Below are 24,388 nucleotides of genomic sequence, written 5' to 3'. Positions count from 1 at the left end.
GATCTTCTGGAGGAGTCAATTGCTCTTTTCGATCACGAGCCGGAGCCTAAGTGAACTTCAACTGGTGGGGCTCAAGCGCTCGAATCAGGTTGCAGAGCGAGGGCTTTGCGTGTGTGCATATGGGCGTCAGAGTTCTCCAGCATCCTCGGCATGGTTGCTGAGTCGAGGGCCATGATCGTGAAGCCATGGACTGGGTTGTCGTGGAGGAGGAGGAATCGCTTTTGCTGGTGCCGGCAGTCTGTTAGAGCAGCCAAACTGCCTGATTGAGATGGCAGGCATGGATAATTGATAAGCCGATACTGGCTTCCTCTTCTTTCTCCTCCATACAGGAACCAGGTCGGTGGCTATTTCCTTCTATGCCTTTGCGCAATCAACTCCTGCCGTGCTAGGAAAGCTAACATCCCGTAATTCCGTAATTCCTAAAAGTATGCCGCGGGGCAATCTGCTGTAAACTCCCTCGCTCTAAATCTCATACTGGCGTCCCTTTAAGTGTCTATGTTGTTATTGGCCTTGTAAAGGAAACTTAACAACCAGCTACGCCGACGTTAGGCTGATCACACCGCCATTGTTGATGTCAGGTGACGTGCCCAGCCGCTGCAATGTCTTGGTAAGCATACTAAGCCAATGAAAAAAATCGCACGCGGATGGCACACCTTTTGTAAATCCGGAGCCCAACAATCCTCCAGGCGTATGTGAGAGACATTTATCATTTATAGCACAGTCAGTAAGGGACACTTACAGCACAGTCTGTAAGGGAGGTTCTGGTGATCAGACCCCACGCTATTACCACTGCTTCAGGTGCCTCGACGACATGTAACGAGGGGGCTGTGAACCATGATATTGGAGTCAGAAGAGCAAGTTTCACTGCAATCCATAATGTCTTGCCAACAGACACGGCCAATCTGGTCATCGACCTAAAACCCGGGAACCAGTTCATGCCCAGACTGAAACCCTGACTTGCCTGATAAGTGCAGTGACAGTCATGGCATCTGCCTCTCAACTTCCAGCTCATTAATTATCCAGGACCGCGAATGAGGTGTGTAGCACATGATGGAAGACGAAATAGATCCCTAAATTCCAACTAAACCCTGAGGGAATCACGATGTAGAGGCAGATGGCCTTCGTCACCCAACATGGCAGCGCGCTCCTTGGAAGCCGAGCAGGGTATCGTGGCGATGGAAACCACGCCAGTCATCGACTTTTACGCCCCTCGGCCGAAAAAGTCGCAGCTTGGAAGAATCTGTGCACCGGCCACGCAGGCCTGCACACCTCGACTTTGAGTGACGCGGCGAAGTGCGCGCGGCTAGCGATCCACACACTATCAGAACGGTCCAGACCTGAAGAGGCCGATACGGAGCACCATTTGCCTGTGGAAGAGGAGCAAGATTCAAGCGCCATGATACGAGTCGGAATTGCCGTGGATGACATAGGCAAGATGCACCCAGTGCTCATCAGGTGCAGTAGTGGTTGGGGAGGTTTGATGTCCCATCTCGTGTCTTGCGTGACCCAAAGTCGAAGCTATTGGCTGCAGATGGTGGTGGGTGGTGATCCAGCAAGGAATGGTACCTCATGGACGAAGGAAGTGGCAGAGGAGGAATAGCATCAGGAGAACCTTTCAGAAAAAAACATCTTCTAGTGTGGTGAGTGACGTGGGACAAGAGCTGTACGTGAGTGATTGGGGTCCTTGTTGGGATTGGGGCGACGCGCGATGCTGCTGGCGACGACGTTGGCTTGCGTTGTTCGCCTGTGGTCGAATCTCTGTCGAGCGAAGGGGCTCGTCCCTGGTGGGGGTGGAATGACGAATGTTGGCTGCGGACGATTGGCGGGCCGCGCTTGCACACAGTCAATGATGGGCAGCAGGCTTTTGCTGGCAGTGGAAGCTTCGGAGGGTCCGTGATGGGGGCAAGATCGCCGTGCATTTTGCTGGCAGTGGTAATATGTGGCTTGAAGTAATGGTGGTACATGTACATGTAGTGACGGCAGTGCTGGTGTCCCTTCAGGCCCCCAGACTTGGTTGTTGATGCACTGCCAGACAATCGCTGGCCATTGGCATTGCGATTGGCATATGGGGCGGAACGTTCGCCATGGATCCATCTTTATGATTGAAAATTGGCTTCTAAACGAAGTCCGCCAGCCCTTGTTCCCGTCACCGACGCCAACACGTCAGTCAGTGAACGGTGTGCCTGCAGCTCTCGCAACTTCAAGGAAGATGGCATGAAGTTCATTCCGGGCACGCAGAGGATGAGCAGGTCAGCAGCATGGGTGGTGTTTTGGAGGTCCACCGCGTAGCCAGTCGAGAGGCGGCAAAGACGTCCTCACCCACGCAATCGAAACTCGTTGGAATGCAGAAGACCGACTGACATGGGCCAGAGGCTCCGTCATTGAGCGGGCCGAGTGAGCAGGGGGACCAGATTGACTCAAGTCGACCCAATTTTCGGTGGGCCAGGCAGTGCAAGAGATTATCTATAGACAAAGTGAAGACAAAGGTCCGACAAAGAGATCTAACTCATCTTGGGTACTCTGCCCCCAAGGACAATGCCGCCCAGGGCCCCGAATCGACAGACGGTCGATGGGGCTTGGGGGAAAAAAGCTTGTGTGTGTGTGCTGGCATTCGTTCCACCGCAAGTGCAAGTGGCTTGTTTGACGTGCGAACGACTGCAGAATTGTTTCTTGTGCCCCCCCCAGTGTCAGGAGTGATTCGACACTCGCAGATGCTCTGCATCTCCTGCACTCCCACAGACAGAGAGGGTGCCAGGCAGCCAGGGCAACGTTCTGGAAAGCCAATCAACGACCCCTAATCTGCAGAGGTGGGCCAAGAATACGAGAATGGAAGCACCTGGTGGCCCACCCGAGCCGCTGGACCAACAGCACTAAGGACGGCTACGGGGAGCCTAGCGCCGTAACGGGAACGCCTAGACTGCACAGTGCTCCTCGTCAGCTGCACATGCGCCTCCACTCTCCCACACCCCCAAGAGAATTCTCTCCGTGCGCTCCGCCTGTCCTGTCAAAGTCCTACGCTGCCTGACTTGCCTCACCTTGTCCATCCCTCTCACCACTCTCCGCCCCTACCCATTCAAGTCCACGCGACAGTAAACTTCTTCTTTGATTGTTTCCTTTCCTATCCCCCTGCTTCGGCTTCCCTACACTCGCTCTCACCCCATTTCTAATATACTTTTTTATTGTTCAGCCCTTCGGCTCTGTCACGCCGTCGTCAAGGCACCCGTCGATCGCCATACGAAGTTTCGCCCCTTCCGTCGCCTTGTCATCATCGCCTTGAGTCTGAGTTGTCGACCCTCCTCTCGAACCCAGACATCTGGCGTTGCTTGCCCTCAGACGGCCCCTGAAGCCTTGATACATCGTAGAAGCCTCTACACAGTATCACATCTACTCGGCGACACACGTCATTAACAATGTACGCCATTCGGTTGATGCACCTTCTCCTGGCGACCCTCGGCTTCATCGCCGTCGCTCAGGCTGTCCCGCCCAACGTCGAGGGACCCAACCAGAATGCCGTGGTCAGGCGGCAGGATACAGGCAACTCCCCCAGTGTAGCGCCCGAGGCATCGACTCCCGTTGTACCCTCCGCCTCGCCGTCCACAGCAGCCCAGCAGACGACGACGAGCGCCGCCGAAACGACCACGACGCCTGCCGCCACGAGCTCCTCCCCTGCGACCACCGCCCCGAGCACAACTCCTGCTACTTCCACTCCGGCTACCTCCGCCAACGGAGGCGGCGCTGACACCACCTCCACACCCGCCCCCTCGGCCTCTCCCTCCAGCGGCCAGTCCGCCCCCACGTCCAGCGCCCAGGATAACAACAACAACAATGGCAACAACAACAACGACAACACCACGAACGGAAGCGACAACGAGACCACCACAGCTGCTGACGCTCAGACTACCGCCGAGCCTGTCACCTCGACCGTTAAGACCGTCTTTGTGACGACCAACGCCCAGGGTGAGACGACTTCCATGACCTCCGAGAGCGTCGTGGTCAGCACCCCCGGCCTGTCCGATAACGACAACAACGGCGGCAGCGGCAGCGGCATGCCCACCAAGACTCGCAATATTGTCATTGGCGTTGTTGTCGGTGTTGGTGGTGCCATCATTCTCGGTGCTCTGGCTTTCGTCGGCTTCCGTATCCACAACCGCAAGAAGAGGCAGGAGGAGAATGACGGCCTGATGGACTACAACACTGCTGGCACCAGCGCTTTCAACAGCGAGCCCAAGTCTGATGCCATGTCTGGCACCACTGCCAACAACAATAACCGTTCGCCCTTCCAGACCAACCTTGAGAGCTACCACCAACCGACGCAAGTGAATGCTTCGTCCAACTTCTGAGCTATTCGGCCAGATCAACGGTGCAACTAGGAGATGACATGATGGAGTGGAATTTTGATGAGCCGAACCTGTGGATGACGTTGCGGCACGGAACTTGGAAGACTCGAGTTCGTCTGAAGACTCCGCATCGAGACGTTGTCCTGCAAGGGCGAGCGGATGGGAGTTTATTGCGTTTGAATCTTGTTTTGTCACACTTCGACATTGGCACATAGCACGTTCATCTCGAACACTGGGTAATCGATAGACTGCGCACCTAGCGGCATTTCTTTTTCTTCATCATTTTACATACCCGGCCGACTTGAGCTCGTCTTGTCCGTGATCGCTTATGGAGGCCGTCTCGTAGCCCGAGTCATGTGGGATGAGTTCTTTTGGCCCAGGCCTGAGCCCATGCACATAGACTTTAATTCGAGAACATACTGCCATTCATTCACCACCCTAACCAGTGACAAAGCCTTTCTCCAAATTGACTGCTCATCATTAAGTCGCCCTTGCTTCCCAATGCAACCAATGTCAGGCCACCTCTCGGACGACGACGACCAAGAGGAGTCACGTGCAAGCCACCAGATGACCGTTCAGGCGCGTCTCAGGGGCGTTTCGGATGGCTCTCCCCCATCTTTCAGCAATGCTGTGCACGAGCACGCGAGAAGCACAAACCAACCCCTCTTCGCCCGACCAACTCAATCATTCTGCCACGGGCTTTGAAGATTTCTTGTGAGGGCCCAAACCGCGCACGAGAAACTTCAGACGAGGCACCGCATTTCCTCCCTCCCGCTCGCCGCCGCAATTTACCCCCGACAAGCACACTCCTCGACAACCCGATTACTCGATATCGCTCCCCGCTAGCGAAACGAACGAACGAACGAACGAACGACTTGCGCGCGCCATGCTCACCCGCTGGACGACCCTGCTCATGGCTGCCGTCGCCGTTTTGGCGACGGCCGGGCTGGCGATGGACATCAGCCAGGACCTGAGCGAGGAGCTGGCCATGGGATGGAAGATGGGCCTGCGGCCGCGCCAGAACGCGCAGAACCTGCAATTCTTCGACGGCAAGGTTGGCGGCGCTGGAGCGCCTGGGGTGCGTCTGCGCTGCGACCCCCGACAAACGTTATTTTGCTGTTCCGGGACTGACGAGCGGGGACGAACGAATAGATCACGCAGTCGAATGACCCAAACAGGCCGTTCTCGGTGGGCGGCGACACTTTTGTGAGTTCTCTCTCCGTGAGGCGCGATTGTTCGATCGGCGCATGCTGATGCGCGTGGGACCACCAGCCCGACTTTGACACGGCGGCCGGCCGGGCGTGCGACAACCAGAAGAACGACTGCGCCAGGCTGGCGAACAACGGCGGCGGAAACTTTGAGGTCAGCGATTGTGACAAGCAGAACAGTAGGTGTCCATTCCCGTCACTGGGTCATGCTTGACCGATGGCTGACATGATGCCAGACGACTGCAAGCAGGGCATCAGCCAGGCGGCGCAGAAGAGCTTTGATCAGAATGCTGGCGGCGGCGGCGGCGGCAACAACAACAATGGCGGAAATAACAACAACAACAACAGCCCGACGCAGCCTGAGAGGGCGTTGGTGAGCTCCGATGCCAACTTTGACTACTTCTGCGATGTTTGAAGGCGGGTGCGAGAGGTTGGGTAATGTTTTGATGATGATCACTTGTTGATAAGAGAAGGCACTGCCTTCGGAGGGTTTCTGCGACGGCTAGGTTCGAGGGTATGCGGCATCTTGTCGATGCTCGAAGGTTCAAGGCTGCACACAACACTTGTAATAGGTCCGCGGGCCTTTTCACTTGGTTCAGTTCTATCGCAGTCCCTACGTTTTGTGATCCCTCTGCCAGCCATTTCCCAGCCGTGGTATCTTAAAAAGCATCAATTGCGGGGTTGATCTGGCGGCACTCAACCGAGTGAGCGTTCTGTCTCAGCCGGAGTTTGGTAGTGAGATATCGTGGGACTTCTTTCGCGCCACCCACTGTCCCGTTGTGTCTCGCGGGTGGCAAGTAGGCAATGGCAGGAAGAGCAGTAGGGCCCCATCGCGCCGGCGCGATTTGAGAAACCCTAACCACAAAGAAAACCCTGAGTGCTGGTTTAGCCTCCTGTTGGTACGAAGCCAGCGCCAGGAACGCCTGCGCAAGGAGCAAGAGCGGCGTCGGCCCGTTCCATATCCACAAAAAACAGGAGCGTGTAGTGTGAGGTCCAATAATTCTGGGTGATGGACGAGCATGACATGTCCGACGCGGACGATCGCGCAATGAGCCCGATTGCTTTTCCCACCATCGCGAAGCCACTTGAGGTCATCGCCATTTTGCGTCGGTGACAATTGTTGAGAAGGTGTGCCGCCGAGATGCACTGAGAGCTAGCCTGCAGGTAGGTAGGCATCGTGCGGTAGGACCCCTGGGTGGCTCAAGGATCTTGCATCCTGTCCCGCCGCCAGCCTGTGTTCGGGTACCTTGCCTTAGTAGTACCTTACCTGTACTTCAGCCGGGACATGTACCTTACTTTGTCTGCCTGGCCTGCAGCCGCCGTGCTTCTGGGCCCTGGTACAAACATGTGCAGCGCGAATGCTTGGGCCCTTAGGTCATGTCACCCGTCCCATTTCTCTTGGGATGTAAGGTACCGTGTAGAGACACAATGGTGGACAGCGGGTAGGAGTGTACAGACTGGAATGGGGGAGAAAACGGTGAACAAAGCCTCCCCCAAGAACGGGTCATCGTGTGGCATCGATCCTTTCCCCGTCATGGCTGTGGGGAGTGTGTGGCGGTCAACTCTAGGGGTTCAGATTGCCCGAGGCCAAGAGCCTGGTAGGTCAAAGACCCGCTGTTAGGGAGCACCTTCGTCAAGCGGGAGGTTGGCGCCAGCCCCGAGGTACATCCCATCTGACCAACACGTCGCCCGAAATTGGGCGCTGGTCCCGCCTCATTAGACGGAAAATGCGCTTCCCTGTATGGCTCCTTCCCCGGGCTGGGTCGAAAATTATTATTGCAGCAGGCACCACAGGAGCACACCCACTGATGAGCTGGCTCCACGACACGTCCCTCGACCCAGCCGCCAGTGGAGTCTCTCACTTTAGGGGCAGTGGAGTTCCAACGTGCTAGGCGAACCTCCCTGGCCACTGGACCCGGTCCCCCAAAGTCCACGACCTCGAGCTTCCCTCGACCTGCTTTGATCCAGACCTGCCCTGCTGTCCAACCGTCCCGTTCTTTGTCGTCGATACCACCAGTCCCCCAGTCGCTCGACGGTCTTCTCACGACCATCCTCTCTGTTCGGCATCCGCAGACGCCGTCACCCAGAGCCATCACCGATGCATATAGCTACAACCAGCTGTTGCTCCATCGCGTCGATGCCCCTCTGTCCGTGATCTCGTAATACTCCCACCTGGCCCGTTCTCGCCTGAACCCCTGTACTCAGCATAGCATTTCAGCGCCTGCCAACTTTTTCCATCGACCTGCCAGAGACAGAGCGCGTCGCGACAAAGGTTCGACCCCTATATCCATTCCCTCCACCACGCCGCCACCGACTCTCTCACTCCTCGTCCCGTCTGCCACCCCCATCCCAGTCTACTGCTGGATCGTCGCAGCTTGCTGGTCGAGAGAAACCCGATCACGGCACAGGGTCGTCATTTTCACGAAAGAGCAATAGTTGCAGACGACTCGCCTCTCGTCTGCGCTGTGCTCGCTGCAGTGAGTGCACTCTCCGCCGACCGACCGGACCGACCGACCATACAAGGCCCGGTCAGGACATTTCAAAGTCTCTTCACTGCTGACATTGCACGCGTCTGCAGCTCTCCTCAAAGACGTCTTCCCACGCATCCCCGTCACCCTCTCCCGGTCCCTCCGCTCGGGACGGCAGCGGCTCTGCCCAACTGCCACCTCACCCAACCCCGGCATCTCCTGCCTTGTCGACCGCCTCAACAGCAGCCGACGATCAAGACGCCGGCTCCTCTCCAGTTCTTCCGCCACTCCCTGCGCCTAGGCTACCTGGGCGGGCGCAAGATCTTCTGAGGTCTACACCCAACGAAGTCGAGGACGAGGAAGCTCGCTTCGTGACTGCCAGCTGGGGCTCGCCATACTCCCAGGGCGACCGTAATCATCTACGCGGAGAGAGCTTCAGCAGTGACCCTTCCGAGGACTCGCCTCTCCATCAGCTAGCCTTCCAGACCCCGTTTCTGCGTCCACCGCCCCAGTTTGCTCCAGGACAGGTTGCTCAATCAGACAGCTTCGTGAGCGCCGCGCAAGTCCTCGCCAATCGGGTTCGAAGACCAACGCGTGGCCTGACTGAGGACTGGATCCGTCAACATACCGCTGGCGAGAACTCTGAAAGTCGCCATTGGCTTAGTGACGGAGAAGACGGAAGCGAGCACTCTTCGCTGAGCGGCTCGCGATCTGGTGAAGAGGGTCCTCTGTACAAGGACAGTCTTCAGACCCCCCGTGCCAAGCCAGCCACTGCCACGCGCATTGCTCGTCGCACATCGTCGCACCACCCCCGAAAAAGATCCAGCGTCGAAACATTAAAGCCCGAAACCAAGAACCAGGTCATCGGTTCTCCTCTTGTCAACATGACGTCCCCCGATCTCGACACCCCCAGCCTAGATGCTGTGAGCGATCTCTCCGTGCCCATCTCATCACAGGACACGCTCGAAAGGCCACAGACGCCGCCAAAAACAATAGCAAAGGTAGAAGCACTAGGGCCTCGAACGCCGGCGAGAGTCACCTTCAAGGAGCCTACCTTGACGCCCAGGCTGAGGAAGAAGGTTCCTTGGAAGGGCAAGAATATCTTGGTCCTCCTGCCGCGGGATGACGAACGTGGCACCGATGGCAGGGCTCCTATGCCTCTGACAGCCGCCGAAACAGAACGTATGTTCTCCTCTTGGGACGAGCTCGGATATGATATCTCTGGATTCGACCTCGAGGCCGCGCAAGGTAGCCTCCAGTCCGAAGAGGGATACTCCCAGAGCCGAAACACTTGGCCCGCAGACGAGGACCTCTCGAAGGAACGGGCAGATCGGTATTTCAAGGTTACACTGCCTGACCTGAATGCCTGGAAGGACTATGTGAATGAGCTTCAAGAGGCCAAGCTACGTGCGCTGGGCGTCTCTTTCGGCGACGAGGAGCCTGCGCCTGCTCCATCAATGTCACCCGCCATGACGGCGTCTGGATTGAGCAGGCAGCCTTCTGTGCAGTACCCGCCCCTACCTTTTTCGCCTCCTCTGCCGACGTCGTCGGCTTCGAGCAACCCCGCCATACCTGGATTCCCGTTTCCTTCGCACTTCATGCCTGGCGGACGGGCCTCTGCCGCCCAGAGCCCCGGCGTGCCGTCGAGTGCTTCACCAGCTTTCACTCCTGGACATGCTTCAAAGTTCAACCCGCGCCAGTCCATTTCCATTCCCATGGGGCACTCTCCTTTCCAGCCTGGCCATCACGCGTCGCCTTCCCTCGCAGGCGGGCACTCCCCTTTCACGCCGGGCCACCATGCTTCACCCTCGCTTGCTGGCTGGCCCATGCACCATGGACCTGGTCGTATCGATTCGCCATCGCTTTTGCACGGTGTCTTGTCTCCTGTCTCGCCCTACACGCCCGATGGCTTCCATGCAGCCAGTCCAATTTACCATGCGCACCAGCGTCACCAGTCCTTGCAATACCCCATGATGCCACACCAGCAGCTGGCGCAGCAGCCCTCAGCGAGAGCTTCGCCACGCTTGCAAGAGGTTCAGGAAGTTGACGAGGAGCCGATCAACCAGAGCCCATCGAAAACCCCGGAGCCTCACCACACGAACACGAACACGAACAATGATGACCTGCAGGCTGAGATTGATGACGCCGAGTACCATCTGGAGGAGCAGATGCGCAATGAGCTTGAGCACGACGACTACAGCCCCCACAACGAAGAAAGGACTGCGGATGAGTTGGTTTCTCTGCCCTCGGGCTCGATCTCCGAGGACCCCTCTTACATGCACAGCAGAGAAGCATCGATGCAGTTTCAGGCTCCAATGCACTTTGCGACTCAGATTGGAGACGGGCCTGAGCTGCAGCACCCTCGCCCCCACAGCAGAGGTCACTCGCTCACGAAGAACTACTTCCAAGACGAGCATCGTGACAACGCAAACCACGACGGCAGCAACAGTTTCAACGCCTGGCAGGATATGGAAACGCAGCAGGCAGACGACGCTGCTGAGATTGAGACGAATCCTAGCAATCTGGGCACGCCAGTGCAAGATTTCCACCTTGCCAACATCTTGCAGCAGCACCAGCGTAACTTTAGCACCGCCAGCAACCCGTGGAGCGAGGTTGCATCTGTGACCGCCAATGCGGGGAATCAACGACGCCTGAGCCACGCAAGCAAGCCTTCTCTCTCGAAACTCAATGTCAAGGCCCCCGAGTTCAAATTCAACCCTGGCAAGGAGTTTACGCCGAGTGGCCAATTTGTCTTTGGCAACACTGCCTTCCAACCACCGGCTCAGACACAAGTCTTCCATGCGGAATCAGAGCCGTTTGTGCCATCCGTTGTCTCGCCCTCCGGCCACTCGTTCGGTGCTCCTTCATTCTCTTCGAGCATGAATGCCGGCGTCGCGCCTTTCTCGCCCGGCACCAGTACCTTCAACTTCTCGATGTCTGGGCCTAAGTTCCGTCCCGATGCGATTCCCTTTACGCCTTCTGGTGGCTTGTCGGATGCCTTCACCAGCCCGAATGCTTCAGGCGCTGACACTGCTGCGACTGGCCCTAAGTCCATCTTTGGCAATATCAATCTTGCGGAAGCTCTGACTTCAAAGAAGTCGAAGGCTATCCCCATCGTCCCGCCAGTCAGCCGAGATCCTAAGCCAACTAAGGGAATTCCATATGAGGTTGATGAGGAAGGCCGTGTCGTCAACGCTGCTGGCCCCAAGCGGAGACAGGAAGTGGCCAGAGACGATGGCGATGACGTGCCTCGCTTTGCCGAGCCTACGCCGTCGCCCCAGCCTGCATTTGCCCAGCCCGTAGCATCTGTTGAGCAAGACGCCGTGGACGTGCGCTCCGGCGACGACGGCGATGCGACACCCGGCGACACGACAATGTCTTCCACCAGCGTGTCCGAACAGATGGTTGACTCCAAGGCCATTACGGCGACAAGTCCATCCGATGGCGGCAGAGATCAGCTGAACTGGACTCCCTTCGACTTCGAAAGGAAGAACGATGCGCAAGTGTTCAATGATGCCCGACCTTTCGGCCAAGACTTCTTCAAGAGGGGACACAAAAAGAGCCTCTCAGCTACTGCCCAAGCGTTCGTTCCTGGCGGGTCCTGGCAAAATGTTGAGGAGCCCGAATCCAATGTTGAGGATGATGAAGACGAGCAAGACCGGGACAGGGAGGCCACTATTGAGCCTCCCACTCACCAGGTCGAGGCTATTGACGCTCATGAAGTTGTGGCTGAGGCGGAGGAGGAGCAGATCGAGGACGCACGTGAGCCGACGCCAGTGTTTGAGCAGCCTCCTGAAGAGAAGACAGCCCACGTTCCTGTCGAGCAACAGAGCGACCAACCCCTACTGTCCAGGGGACTCGGGGCCTCCCGCTTTGCTTCGCCTCCACCGAAGCCCAAGGGCCTCAAGGCGTCTCGATTCGCATCGCCTCCCAAGCCGGCACACAGGGAGGTCGAGTTGCCGCCATCGCAAAGTTTGTCGCCCGATAGTCGCACCTCGAACTGGGCCGACGATGTTTCCGAGGAGTTGCCCCAGTCTGGCCCGGAGCACGAACCCACTTTCGAGGAGATCGATGCCATCATGGACCACCTCAACCAAAACGACCCTATGATGGGAGTCAACAAGCAGGCCACCGAGGAGCCTCGCTGGGCTCAGCCCAGTCCTACCAGGCACATCTCCATTGCCGACGTTACCAACTCTTCTCCCTTCCACTTGCAGCCCGCAGCCCATTCCACTGTGGGTGCGTCCAGCCCCGAGCCTCGCAAATACCACCAGCTTCCGAACCTGGCTCCGCCGATCCCCACAACCGAGTTGGAGGATCCTTTCGTCGATCCTCCGCAGAGTGCCCAGTCGTTCAACGCCCCTGTACACCGCCTCAACGGAAGCGAGGGCGTTGCCAACAGCGACTGGGATGGTACGTTCAGCGATGATGAGCAAGAGAAGCTCGGCCAGCGCGTTCAATTCTTCGATGGACGCGTTAACGATGTTGTCGGCGATCTTCTCGAGGCCCGCCTGCAACCGTTGGAAAAGACGCTGCTCGCCATCGAACGCCATTTCACTTCACAGGCAGGCACCTCAGCTCGTCGCGAGCGCCGCAGCATGTCCGCTGAAGTGCAAGAGAGCGATGCCGATGACGAAGACGAGGAGCCGGTCCTGCGTCGGTCAATGAGCCCCCGCCGGGATCGCAGGATGGACCAGATCCGTACCACCATTCTCGACGCTTTCGCCATGCAGCAGCGTGGAGTCCCCACATCGGCTCCTGCTGGTGATGCTTCCTCGGAAGTTGTCCTGCGGGCGCTGGCTGAGATGAAGGAGCAGATTGGCCAGAGCCTGCCCTCGGAGCCCCGTGGTGCTGAGCTCCGCAGCATCATCGAGGAAGTTGTCGAGCGTCGTCTGCCGCCTGTTGCGCAGCCCACCATTACGGCTGATGCCGACTCTGAATACAAGAGCAAGATTGCTGACCTGGAAGAACGCCTGCGCGTGGAGAAGGACCGTGCTGACAAAGAAACGACCAGCCGCCGTGAGTCGGAAGAGCAGGCAGCGGAGCTTCAACGGAATCTGCAGGCCGCAGAGACCCGTCTCGAGGTCGAGATCATGAACCGCAGTATCTATGATCAACGTTCTGTCGATCTCGATGAAAAGCTTAAGCAGCAGGAAGCCCAAACTGAAAAGGAGCTTCAAGCCCGACGCTCCGCAGAGGACAGACTCTCCGAAGTCCAGCGCCTGCTCCGCATCTCTTCTGAGGAGGAGAACCGCCTTCGCGAGGTCGTTGAAGAGCGTGACCAAAGGATCAAGGCGATTGAGGTGTCAGGCGCTAAGAATAATATGCGCATGTCGCTGCTCGAAGCGGACCAGAACAACAGCAACCATTCGAGGACCGAGCTCATCAAGAGGACCAACGTGCTTGAACACGACCTCCGCGAGGCTCGACAGGAAGCTCTGCACTTCAAGGCTGAGACTGACCGTGCGGCTGAGACTTCTCGTCGCCAGCTCAACGAGCTCGATCACGCACTCGAGGAGAACAGGCAGCAGCAGAGGTTCCTTGATACCCTCGGAACACAACTCCAAGAGAACGAGAGGGTACGCGAGAGCTGGCGGTCTAAGTTCCTGGCTTTGCAGGAGGAGATGACCACAGCAGCCCGCGAGATCACCGAGGAACACTCCCGCAGGACTAAGAGGGAGCAGACACTTGTTGCTCGCCAAGAGGTTCTCGATGCTAGGCTCCAAGCCGAGGCTCGAACTAGGGAGCGTCTTGAGGCTGAGATTGAACGTCTTGAGAACGGCGAACGCCAGGGCCTGCGTGCTGTTGGTGAATGCAACCGCCTGGAGTCTCTCCTCGCCGAGTTGAGGACTGAGAACCACAAGCTCGAGCAAAAGGCCATGCGTCACCAGCGCGAGTTTGAGGAGGCCAGGGAGTCCGGAGCCAGCGAGGTTCAGCGCACGCGCCGTTCCATGCAGTCCGAGATTGACGAGGCCAACAACCAAGTCAATTATGTTCGACGCGACCTTGAGGAGCAGATCTCCAAGCTTCAGGCTGAACTTGACCAGGCCAATGTTGATGTCGAGTCAGCCAAGGCGCAGGCGGAGATGCTCGTCGAGGAAGTCCAGACAAACAAGACAACTGAGATTGAGCAGCTCAAGGAGAAGCATCAGAATGAGGTCGAGGACCTGCACACCCGCCACGCTATGCAGCTAGGCAACACCGTCGAGGAGGCCCAGAAGGCTGAACAGCACCTACTTGAGCGCCTTAGCTTCTCCGCGTCCAAGACGGAGCATCTTCAAGACCGCGTCGCCCATCTCGAAGAGAAGCTCGAGATTGCCAAGGAAGCTGCTCTTGCAGCTGCCAAGCGCGCCAAGTCGCCTGTTGTCGAGCACGCACAGCCTAATTTCGCTGCCCCTGTCTCTACTGGCGCTGCAGCCCCAGTCACGGCCGCGCCCATGCCGGCTGCGAAGTCCATGGAACTGCCGGAGAAGATCTCGCCGCAGGCGCTCCGTGAATCCATCATGGTGCTCCAGGAGCAGCTGCAGGCGCGCGAACAGCGCATCGAGGAACTCGAGCAAAACATTGAGAGGCTGGATCCTGAAGCGCCAACCAAGATTTCCAAGCGGGACGACGAGATCACATGGCTGCGTGAGCTTCTCGCTGTCAGGCACGCTGACCTTCAGGACATCATCGCTGCTCTCTCTGGCGAAGACTATAACCGCGAGGCCGTGAAGGACGCTGCCATCCGTCTCAAGGCCAACCTCCAAATGGAAGAGCAGGAACGAGAACGAGCTCTGAACGGCGGCTCGGCCATCAACCTGCTACAGGCCGCTTCTCCTCGCATGGCACAGGCTGTTAGCCCCTTCGCTGCCGCTTGGGGAAACTGGCGCAAGTCCCAGCAACAGCAGCAGCAACAACAGCCAAGCTATCGAAGCATTTCTGGTGTCATGTCGTCGCCAGCAGGCCCTGCCTCGAGGAACAACTCGACGCCCTCGCGGTCGACCAGCTCTCAGATGCCCAGCAGCTTCCTCGGTGGACTGCTCACTCCGCCGGCTTCCAACCTACGCCAGACCCCTTCACCCAAGCCCGGACCGAGCCAGCCTACGGCTTTTAACAACACCGGCCGTCGTTTGACTTCAGCTGAGCTCGCACAACGTTCGCGCAAACCCTCTGTCACGGCGAAGCAGGCACAGAAGATGCCGCAGACCAGCTTGCAAGGCGAGCCCACTCCGCCGCGCCGACTGAGCCAGAGCCACCCGGCGACGCCTCCGATGATGCAGCCCAGCTCGTATGACTCGGATGCGCACGCGGGTGACTTTGACGACAACGACTTCTTCGAGGAGGACTAAAATTTGATGTCCTTGAAGCTGTCGCTACTCTTTCCTTTGTCGAAAACGTACATCAAAGAGACGAAGACTGGACCTCCACATACATCCATCCAGAATACCATCAAAACCCAATGCACACAATGTAGATTGATACCCACTTTCTTTCCAGCGAGTACTACATCCCCGAAGCGTATGCGGACTCTGCTCCGATACGCGGGGCTCTGAGACGTCTCGGCTGACGGCCTGTCGTTGTTGGTCTTTTGATTGTACTCTCTCCTGTTTTGCCAGTTTGACTCTTTTTTCTCCTTCCACACTCTCTCTCATTTGTTACTCGCTCTCTCACTCTCTGCATAGCGGGGTCTTCAACGAGGTTTTCAAAAAAAAAGGGTCGGCGGTGGATGGCTGGCTTTTTTTGTCTGCTCTCGCTCTGGTCGATGGTATCTGCTTAGTTCCCGCTCTCTGCTTATCACAGCTCAGGATGCGTTTTGGCTACGGGGTCACCATGTAATGTGTTCCCTGCCGCTGGCCACGTAGGCTGGCTTGTAGTATATAGTAATAATTCTCCACCATTTTTTGCAAACAACTTTGGTTTTCAGGACTACATGACGAGACCATTACACATTGGATCGTGCACTGATTTGCAAGCATGACGCGACGAGTGGTAGTTCCAAGAGGGTATCAATTATTAATCCCATCCAAAAAAAAAAGAGACGAAGGAAACATGTAATCACACAGACTGCGTCACGGGTACACGGCTCATGCTCTCCCCGAAGGCACGGACGAAGGCCGCATCGCATCGACAGAGCACTAGGAGCTGCTCAGCAGCTTCTCCACGGCCCACTTGACGCTAAAGTTGCGCAGGTCCGAGTAGTGCTGGCCGACGCCGACAAAGAGGACGGGGACGTTGGTGGCGTGGACGAGAGAGACGAGGGTGCCGACCATGGTGCCGACCGTGTCGCACTTTGAGATGATGAAGCCGTCGAGGCCGCGGGCGGCGCCAAAGGCGGCGTTGAAGTTGCGGGCCTGGGCGACCGAGTCGGTGCCGACGAGGGCCTCGCCGACCATGAGGATCTTGTCGGGCTTGGCAAAGTTGGCAAACTTTTCGAGCGAGCTCATGAGACGCTGGTCGTTGTGGCGGCGGCCGGCCGTGTCGATGAGGACGACGTCGAAGCCCTCGGCCGCGGCGTGGGCGACGGCGTCGCGGGCCACTTGGGCGGCGTCCTTGCCGTAGCCCTTTTGGTAGAGCTCGACCTTGCCGCCCTCGCGCGCCGTGAGCTCCGTGAGGTTGCGGACGTGCACGGCCAGCTGCTCGACGGCACCCGAGCGGAACGTGTCGCCGGCCGCGATGAGGACGCGGTACTTGTTCTGCAGCAGGAAGAAGCAAATCTTGGAGAGGTTGGTCGACTTGCCGACGCCGTTGACGCCGACGATGGACATGACGTAGGGCCGCGCCGAGCGCAGCGAGACGGCGCTGGGCCGCGTGATGGCGTCAATCTCGCGGAGGAGGTCGAGGGAGCTGGTCGGCGTCAGCATCTTGGTGAGCGACGCTTCCATGGCCGACTGAATCCTCGTGTTGATGCCTGCGTTCTGTCAGCATGTTGCTCTCAAGCGAGGGGGCAGGCTCGCTGCCAGGGGGCAGCAGTGCTTACTCTCAAAGTTGCCCGTCTTGACGCCGAGTAGCTCCTTCTCGACGCCCTCGCACAGCCTGACGGCGGCTTCTCGCGCCACGTTCTTCTTCAGGAGATGCTCCTCCATGCCCTTCATGGCCTTGTTCAGGTCGTCCTGGGTGAGCGTCTTGCCGCCAACCACATTCCGAAACAGGCCCGTGATGGTGTTGAGGCTCGACCCGAGAAGCCCGTTGGCGGGAGCCGTCGCCTTCTCGGCATTGGCCTTTGATTGCGCCGAGGCCAAGATGCTGTGTACCTCGTCGTCCAAGTCCTTGAGCACGAATTGTCCCTTGGACGTGGTGGAGCCCCACGTGGACGATTCGATCTGCTCGACCGCCGTGGAGCGCGCCGTCGCCGGCTCGGCGTCCGAGTCGCTCGCGATCGCCTTGGCCGCGGTGGAGTAATCGAGCTGCACGCCGTCGTCCTCGTCCGCCATGCCGTCGTCGTCCCACTTTCTGCCCTTTTTGGCCGACTTGTTCGTCTTCAGGCGCGGCCTCGAGGCCTCGTCGCCAGAGGACACGGGCGCCGAGCTGGCAGCGTTCTGCACCTTGCGCGCGCGGCGCGACATCTTGCCGCCGGGGCCGGCCTTGCCCACGACGAGGTTGCTTCCGCCGGGGGTCGAGGGGCGCGACACTGTCGGTGTCGCGCCCGGGGTCGAGGCGGCCGATGAGACCTCGTTTGCACCCTGGAGGGCCCGGCCTGGGTAGGGGGTCAGTATTACTGCACCTTGGGGCGTCAATCTGACCAGGGATCAGGGCCTTGAGCATACCTCTGTAGTGTAGACCGGGCGGGAGAGGCGGCTCGTCGCCAAAGTTGCCGGACGCAGCCTCTTCCTGCTGTGGCAGAAGGCCTTGATCACGCGCGTGAACGTCGGCCTTCGCAGTGGTGCCCTCGAGCTCCTTGATCTGCTGGTCAAAGTAGTTGTCGAACTTGTCGCAGTCGACGATGGACGTGCCGGGTTTCTTGAGCTGCTCGCCGTAGAGGTTGACGAAAAGGGTCTTGATGTTGTCGACGAGCTTGTCAATCCACGACAGGTGCAGGAGTGATCGGTAGACGGCCTGCAGGAACACGGAAGTGTGTGTGTTAGTTGGGCCTCGCCGAAGTCTGGGGTGACGATGCGCCATGGCGGGAGGAGGAGGAGGAGGAGGGGTAACGGTGGGGGATTGGGGTTGCGCACCACGAAGATGACACCCAGCTCCTTCACAAAAGTGTACTTGAGAGTGTGCTGGTCGGTCTTGTAGGGAGGGTTTGTCGCTGCCGACTGGTCATCGCGTGTGGCGGCATTGGCACCCTTTTCCTCGATGAAGACGTCGGAGATGAAGCTGTTGATGAGGGACGAGCTGACTTGGGTGTATGACCTTGACCAGAGGACAACGCCAGAGGTTGTGATGATCTCGAATGCGTCCAACATGGTGTGGGATTAGATGAGGATGTATGCAGGAGGTCGGGATGCTGGGGGCGCTTGGAGAGACAGGTTGAGGAGAGGGGAGCAAGAGAGGGAGTGAGTACGTGAGGGCGCAGAGAAGAGACGAGTTGGAGTTATGGAGGCCAACAGGTCTGGAATCTCCGACCCAGCTGTTCCCAAGGTGTTGCTGGCCCCATGCCAATGTGTGCCCCCCTTCTCCCCAGGTGTGTGGCATGAGGTCCGCAGAAGTGGACGAGGCCGGCGATAGCGATAAGAGAATGCCCATCTGGACCCTTCCAGGCCGCCGTGGAAGCTCCAGAGACGTGTTGGCGCACGGCATCCCCGCACTAGTGGGGACCGGTGGCACAATGTTCCGCGCAGGGTCGTCGCACGGTGGGACCCGGGCCGAATGACGCTGTAAATACAGTGCGCAGGCACAGGTAGCTCCAACAGGGAGCTCGGCTCGACCTGGCAGCCCGGACGACCTGGCAGCCTGGAGCTGTGCAGGCTCAACCCTGAAATAAACACCTTGCCAGTTGTAGGTGCATCGCACATTCAACATCACGAACACACCAAGCAGACTCACCCACCACCACGCGCACCGAGACCTTCTCTCGACACAAGAAAACTTCGACGCACCCAAACCAGCAAAACAGCACCGTCTGCTGTGAGGCGCCCTCTGGCTCCCTGCCCACGATGCAGCAGCGGCCGACCACATACGGGCAGTCGCCCCCCTTGCACCACCCCGTCCCGCAACACGTCTCGACAGTCCCCCAGCTCCGGTCTCCCCCTCCACCGGTATCGCAGCAGGGCTCGCAACAAGGCTACGGCGGCAGCCCTTACCAGCAGCAAGGCGGCTCGAGCGGCAATGTCTTTGGCGCATACGGCCAGTTCATGAACGACCCGACGGCGCAGGTCGCGGCACAGTTCGGCCAGACGGCCTTCAAGCATGGCCAGGAGTACATGGAGCAGAACGTGGGTTCCCCCTGACCGGTCCGGTCGCTGCACCCAGCATGGCGAGCCGCGCCCCCAGCTAACACACACGCTCTCTTTCTCTCTGCGCAGTTCAACCGCTACGTCAACGTCAACGCGCTCAAGCACTACTTCAACGTCACCAACTCGTACGTCATTAACAAGATCTTCCTCGTGCTCTTCCCCTGGCGGCACAAGCCCTGGTCGCGCAAACAGGCGACGGGGCCCAACGGCCAGGACGGCTTCTACCTGCCGCCGCGCGACGACGTCAACAGCCCCGACATGTACATCCCCGTCATGGCTCTCGTGACGTATATTCTGCTGTCGACCCTCATCGCCGGTCTCCGCGGCCAGTTCCAGCCCGAGCTCCTCGGCATCACGGCGTCGTGGGGTCTCGTCGTCGTCGTCGTCGAGATTGCCATCCTCAAGCTGGGATGCTACCTCATTGGCATATCCAACGACTCGCAGCTGTACGACCTCATTGCGTACTCGGGCTACAAGTTCATCGGCATCATCGTGACAGTGACGGTCAGCGAGATTGTCAACGGCGGCAAGGGTACCGGTGGCTGGGTGGGCTGGACCGTCTTCCTCTACACGTTCCTCGCCAACTCGTTCTTTTTGGTATGTCCCCCTTTTCTCCTTGGTCCCTTTTTTCTTTTGGCTTGCGTAAGGCGAAACTAGTGCTTGCGTAAGGCGAGTTTAACTAGATTCCCAAGGCTGACACTGGGATAGATGCGGTCGTTGAAGTACGTCCTCCTTCCAGAGAACAACATTCAGGGCGGCGGCATGCAGATGCAGACAGACTCGCGGGCGAAGCGCAACCAGCGGACGCAGTTTCTGTTTGGCTATTCGTATGGCGCGCAGTTGCTGGGCATGTGGGTTCTGACCCGGCCTTGAACTGGGGTGAGATCATCCTCGGCGCGAAAGCAACACACAAACGGTCAACGTATGGGACAGCACCCTTGGCAGAGGCGATGGGAGCCGTCGCGAGCGCCAAGGTGCACCATACGAGCACGACATATCAATTCATGTCAATCCAAGGGGACTGGCTGGCAGGCACGCAAACGTCAAAGGGGGAAAACGGGGGGGAGACGCAGGCTCTGGAGTTAGGCACGGGAGCAGGATGATCACAGGTGTCGCGGGAGGTGCCTCGCATGGGCGTGGCAACAAGCGACGAGTTTCATGACTGGGCGTCAAGCGATTAGATGCATGTCAAAAACAGAAGAGGACTTGTCTTTTCAGGCCAGGCGTGTGGTTCCCAAAGCGTGACATGCTGCGGCTGACCTGTGCGTGGTCCTTGGTCCTGTCCTTGGTTCTGTCCTTGGTTCTGTCCTTGGTCCTCGGCGGAAAGGCGGAAAACTGATGGCGGTGAATCTTCGGCAAAGATCAATGACCCCTCTGCGTCCCCCTCCGCGTCCACACGGTGTCGTCAATGGCTAGTCCCGGACAGGTTTAAACGGGTCGAGTCGCTCCCCCACATTGGCAGTCGCTTGTAGTGCTTGTAGTGGGTGCCGCGCTGCTCAGTACAGCCGCCTCCACAGGCCGTCCGCGAGCAGCTGCCGCTGGGCGCTCGCAGGCAGGGTCGTGGCTGCTGGCGAACCCCACGTCGACCCTCCCTCCACTTTGTCCCAAATGGCGGTCCTACATCCCGTCAGCTGTTGACCAACGCATCCTACTACTCTCGAAAGCTGTCTCCTTTTGCTCGCTGTATATATGCCGTAGAGGCCTGTTCCTTTTTGATTTTTGTTCCGTACAATTTTTTAGACAACTTCTTGTACCTGTTGAGCAAACCAACCGCCAGAGAAGGACGCGCCGCATTTTTAGCTCCTTTTGGCGACTGAGCTCTCTCTCCACCTCCACCAACATCACACCTGCACCCCGGACCGGATCCTCATTGCGACGCCGGGATCACGGCTGATTGATCCGTCGTTGATCGGTGTTCACATATAAAGGCCGATCCTCCACACAACCGACAGCTCGGGTCCCTCGGACTAGCCTCTCTCTCTCTGTCTCTTGCTCGCCTCTGCTGCTCCCCAGAAACACACCGCCGACATGTCTCTGCCACCGATAGTCAGCGTGACGCTCCAGGGCGTCGTCCTGTCGGCGACGTCCAATCTCCTGGCCCAGGCCCTGACGTCGTTCCGCGATGATGTGAGATGCCCCTGGCCGTTCCGCTCGCTGCTTGCCCGACGGCTGACCTTCTCTCCTCCAGAAACCCTTTGTCGTCGACTGGGTCCCCGTCGTGCAGTTCATCATCTGGACCATCGTCAACACGCCGCCGAATTACCTCTGGTACGTCATGGTCGCAGACCAATGCTGATCCTCCAGCTAAAACCTCCCCAACCCCCCCCCCTACTAAGCATTCTTCGCACCGCCTCTGACCAACGTCTCTTTCCAGGCAAGACTTTCTCGAGTCAACCTTTCCCGCCTACCACGCGGCGCCCACGACAGCCGCCGTCGAAAAGGCCGCCCGCTCCGATGACGCCGCCCTCGACCAGGCAGCCGCCCGCTCGGCCCTCGTCGAGCCCAAGCTCAACATCCGCAACACGCTGACCAAGACGCTCCTCGACCAAACAGTCGGCGCCGCCGTCAACACGTTCCTCTTTGCCCTCTTCATGAACGGCCTCAAGGCTGCCATGCGCCGGCCCGCCGGCCTCGACAGCCCCGCCCAGTCGGCCGCCTTTCTCGCCTCGGGCGCCGCCATCGACTACGCCCGCGTCGACTGGCGCGCCGTCCTCGCGCAGGTCCGCCGCGAGTTTGTGCCCATCATCACGGCCGGGTGGCGCCTCTGGCCCGCCGTCAGCCTCGTCAACTTTGCCTTTGTCAAGACGGTGCCCATGCGGAACCTTGTTGGCGGGCTGGCGGGCGTGGGCTGGGGAATTTACATGAGCCTGTTCGCGGCCGAGTGAGGGGCCAGCCTTGGCCTCGACCACGTGGCTGACGTGTGGTCAGAAGGGGGAAAGGGGGGGTGGCTGCAGGAGAACATGGTTCATCACGGAATGTATGCCATGAGGGAGAGACACACACATTTGGGCCAAAAGGGGTGATCCGGCAGGCGTCGCTGACGGGTGCATGAATGCCTCTCCATGTAGGCCGACGAAACGACGGGGATTTTCTTTCAGCAGTGATGTTGCGCATACATAGCCTCGCTCATACGTTCAATTCACATGTTTTCCAACGGGCCCCCGATGGGCCTCTACGGTGTTTTGCCCATGTGCCATGCGTCATGTCGCATCCATCCGCTTCTCACCCCCGTTTCCCATTGACCACCTCCGAACTGCTCCTCCCATGCCGCCCCTTATCAGACAGCACGACATCTTCACGCCTACAAGACGGCCACGTGCCCCGGCTCAAAGTAGATGGACATGATGTCCTCGGGCGGGTTGAGGCCAAACTCGGGCACGAGGGCCTTGAGCTTGGCGTGCGCGGGGCACTCGTCGTCGTACCAGCGCATGTCGGCGAGGCTCGCAAACTCCGTCTTGGCCACAATGGTGTAGCCCTTGGAGCGGGGGTCGGCGAGCGCGGGGCCGACGACGAGGGAGAGGATGTAGGGGGCGCCGTCCTGTGGGGAGGGGGGGTGTCGTCAGCGTTGCTTCTCCTGTTTGCTCGCTCCAGACAGTCTCTGAGCTGATCAAGCTCTTCTTTCCTGCTTCTTTTTTCTTCTCTTTTTTTTTTTTTTTTTTTTTTTTTTTCGGGTATAGCCCTCCACGGGACACATCATTCGAGGCGGCCTGGACCGCCTCTCTGCCACCATCGACAGCGGGCGAAGCACCATGACGGGACAGGGGCGAAACGGGGGGGGGGGGGGGGGGGACAGCAAAGCGCACCTTCTTCTGCTCGGCGGACAGCGTCCTGTAGGCGGCGAGGAGCTTCTCCTGGTGGTCCTTGTTCGGCAGCTTGAACATGGTGACGCGGTGGACGCGGTTCGCCATGGTGACGGTCTGTTGCGGGCTGGTATGCCGTGTCGTCGATGTCGAGAAGCAGGAGCGCGCGGCGAGCGGCTGGCTGTGCGTCCGCGTGCCTGGGGTTCGGCTCTGGACGGAGAGACGGCTCGGAGGAGGAGCGGTCGGGTTCGTGCGGTGCGCAGCCGAGGTGTGGTGGTTCTGCTGGTGGTGGTGGTGCGCGGAAAGCGTCGGGATGCGATGGGGGATGCGGCGGAGCGCTAGCTTCATGCCACGGAGGGACGAGGGGACGAAGAGGGCAGAGGCGGAACTATGTGCCTCGCCGTCGGAGCTCTTGATGATGTTGCTTGCTGTGCGTGGGAAGGGGATGCGAGGTGTGTGTCTACCGTGGTCAATTGGGAGTGGTAGTAGGCTGTGAGGGGCAGGAAGCTGGGGGTGGGGGGGTTAAGTACTTCGCAGTCCGTCAGTCAACCCCCCCCTCGTCCTCCGTTTGGGGATGGAAGGTGAGGCACGACATTACCCCCAGTCGGACGGACCGGAGGGGCGGCGGCGCGCACCATGTTTTGTGCGACGTCCGTAGGCACAGGCGCAGGCGGCAAGCGTAGGCGTAGGGGTGCGGCCAGAAGTACGATGGATCCATCGTCCTCCATCCTTCATCCTCGTCCTGGTCCTGGTCCTTGTGCCGGGTAGGTATCAGCCCAGGCTAGACTAACGCGGCGTGGCCTCCAGCTAAGCTTCCAGATCCCGCCCGTCACCTTCGAGGGGTCCAAGGGGGGGGGGGAGATCCTCGGAGCTCTCTCTACGGCGAACATCTGATCCCTCCCATCCGATGACTTGCCTGCCTCGCTGAATGGACGGCTGGATATACGCGTCGGCTGGATAGACAGCGTAGGTAGATGGGAGCATCATGGCCTTGTGCCCCTCCGTGTACCCGCTCCTGGGCCCCTCAGTGCCCCCCTCTTTCTCACGGTAGCATTTCAAAGCAGAGGCACGGAGATCAACGTGGGAGTATCTAATCATTACGTCTCGCATCCTCTGCTTAGCAATCTTGATGTTTGTCCTCGGTGTCTTCTCTTGCTGCGAGGACGCATGTCGTGACAAGAAATCATGGATCATTTC

At 58.8% G+C, this 24,388-nt stretch overlaps 7 protein-coding genes across 7 annotated transcripts; 5 read left to right on the top strand and 2 right to left on the bottom strand.

The window, feature by feature from the left end:
• Nucleotides 1-3,410: 3,410 nt before the first annotated feature.
• Nucleotides 3,411-4,340, top strand: D7B24_007684 (uncharacterized protein; the record flags this gene model as incomplete). Its single annotated transcript, XM_028641790.1, has 1 exon — nt 3,411-4,340. One exon carries the CDS (start codon nt 3,411-3,413, stop codon nt 4,338-4,340), a length of 930 nt encoding a protein of 309 aa, XP_028494268.1.
• An 883-nt stretch (nt 4,341-5,223) lies between these two features.
• D7B24_007683 (uncharacterized protein) lies at nt 5,224-5,960 on the top strand (the record flags this gene model as incomplete). Its single annotated transcript, XM_028641789.1, has 4 exons — nt 5,224-5,415; nt 5,490-5,543; nt 5,610-5,724; nt 5,782-5,960. The coding sequence occupies 4 exons, from the start codon at nt 5,224-5,226 to the stop codon at nt 5,958-5,960; spliced, it is 540 nt and encodes a 179-aa protein (XP_028494267.1).
• Nucleotides 5,961-7,079: 1,119 nt separating this feature from the next.
• Nucleotides 7,080-15,344, top strand: D7B24_007682 (uncharacterized protein; the record flags this gene model as incomplete). The annotated part of the gene is made up of 4 exons (XM_028641788.1): nt 7,080-7,143; nt 7,413-7,704; nt 7,920-8,022; nt 8,124-15,344. 4 exons carry the CDS (start codon nt 7,080-7,082, stop codon nt 15,342-15,344), a joined length of 7,680 nt encoding a protein of 2,559 aa, XP_028494266.1.
• Nucleotides 15,345-16,130: 786 nt separating this feature from the next.
• Nucleotides 16,131-18,401, bottom strand: D7B24_007681 (uncharacterized protein; the record flags this gene model as incomplete). The annotated part of the gene is made up of 4 exons (XM_028641787.1): nt 16,131-16,903; nt 16,973-17,689; nt 17,760-18,048; nt 18,168-18,401. 4 exons carry the CDS (start codon nt 18,399-18,401, stop codon nt 16,131-16,133), a joined length of 2,013 nt encoding a protein of 670 aa, XP_028494265.1.
• A 690-nt stretch (nt 18,402-19,091) lies between these two features.
• On the top strand, nt 19,092-20,264 carry YIF1B (the record flags this gene model as incomplete). The annotated part of the gene is made up of 3 exons (XM_028641786.1): nt 19,092-19,370; nt 19,461-19,988; nt 20,100-20,264. 3 exons carry the CDS (start codon nt 19,092-19,094, stop codon nt 20,262-20,264), a joined length of 972 nt encoding a protein of 323 aa, XP_028494264.1.
• Nucleotides 20,265-21,419: 1,155 nt separating this feature from the next.
• D7B24_007679 (uncharacterized protein) lies at nt 21,420-22,276 on the top strand (the record flags this gene model as incomplete). Its single annotated transcript, XM_028641785.1, has 3 exons — nt 21,420-21,518; nt 21,580-21,659; nt 21,766-22,276. 3 exons carry the CDS (start codon nt 21,420-21,422, stop codon nt 22,274-22,276), a joined length of 690 nt encoding a protein of 229 aa, XP_028494263.1.
• Nucleotides 22,277-22,692: 416 nt separating this feature from the next.
• Nucleotides 22,693-23,829, bottom strand: D7B24_007678 (uncharacterized protein; the record flags this gene model as incomplete). The annotated part of the gene is made up of 3 exons (XM_028641784.1): nt 22,693-22,929; nt 23,195-23,619; nt 23,790-23,829. The coding sequence occupies 3 exons, from the start codon at nt 23,827-23,829 to the stop codon at nt 22,693-22,695; spliced, it is 702 nt and encodes a 233-aa protein (XP_028494262.1).
• Between the last annotated feature and the right edge of the window lie 559 nt (nt 23,830-24,388).

Source organism: Verticillium nonalfalfae (genome assembly GCF_003724135.2).
Source record: "Verticillium nonalfalfae strain VnAa140/NRRL 66861 chromosome Unknown scaffold_63, whole genome shotgun sequence".
Lineage (NCBI taxonomy): Eukaryota > Fungi > Ascomycota > Sordariomycetes > Glomerellales > Plectosphaerellaceae > Verticillium > Verticillium nonalfalfae.
This window is presented reverse-complemented; position numbering and strand designations above follow the sequence as displayed.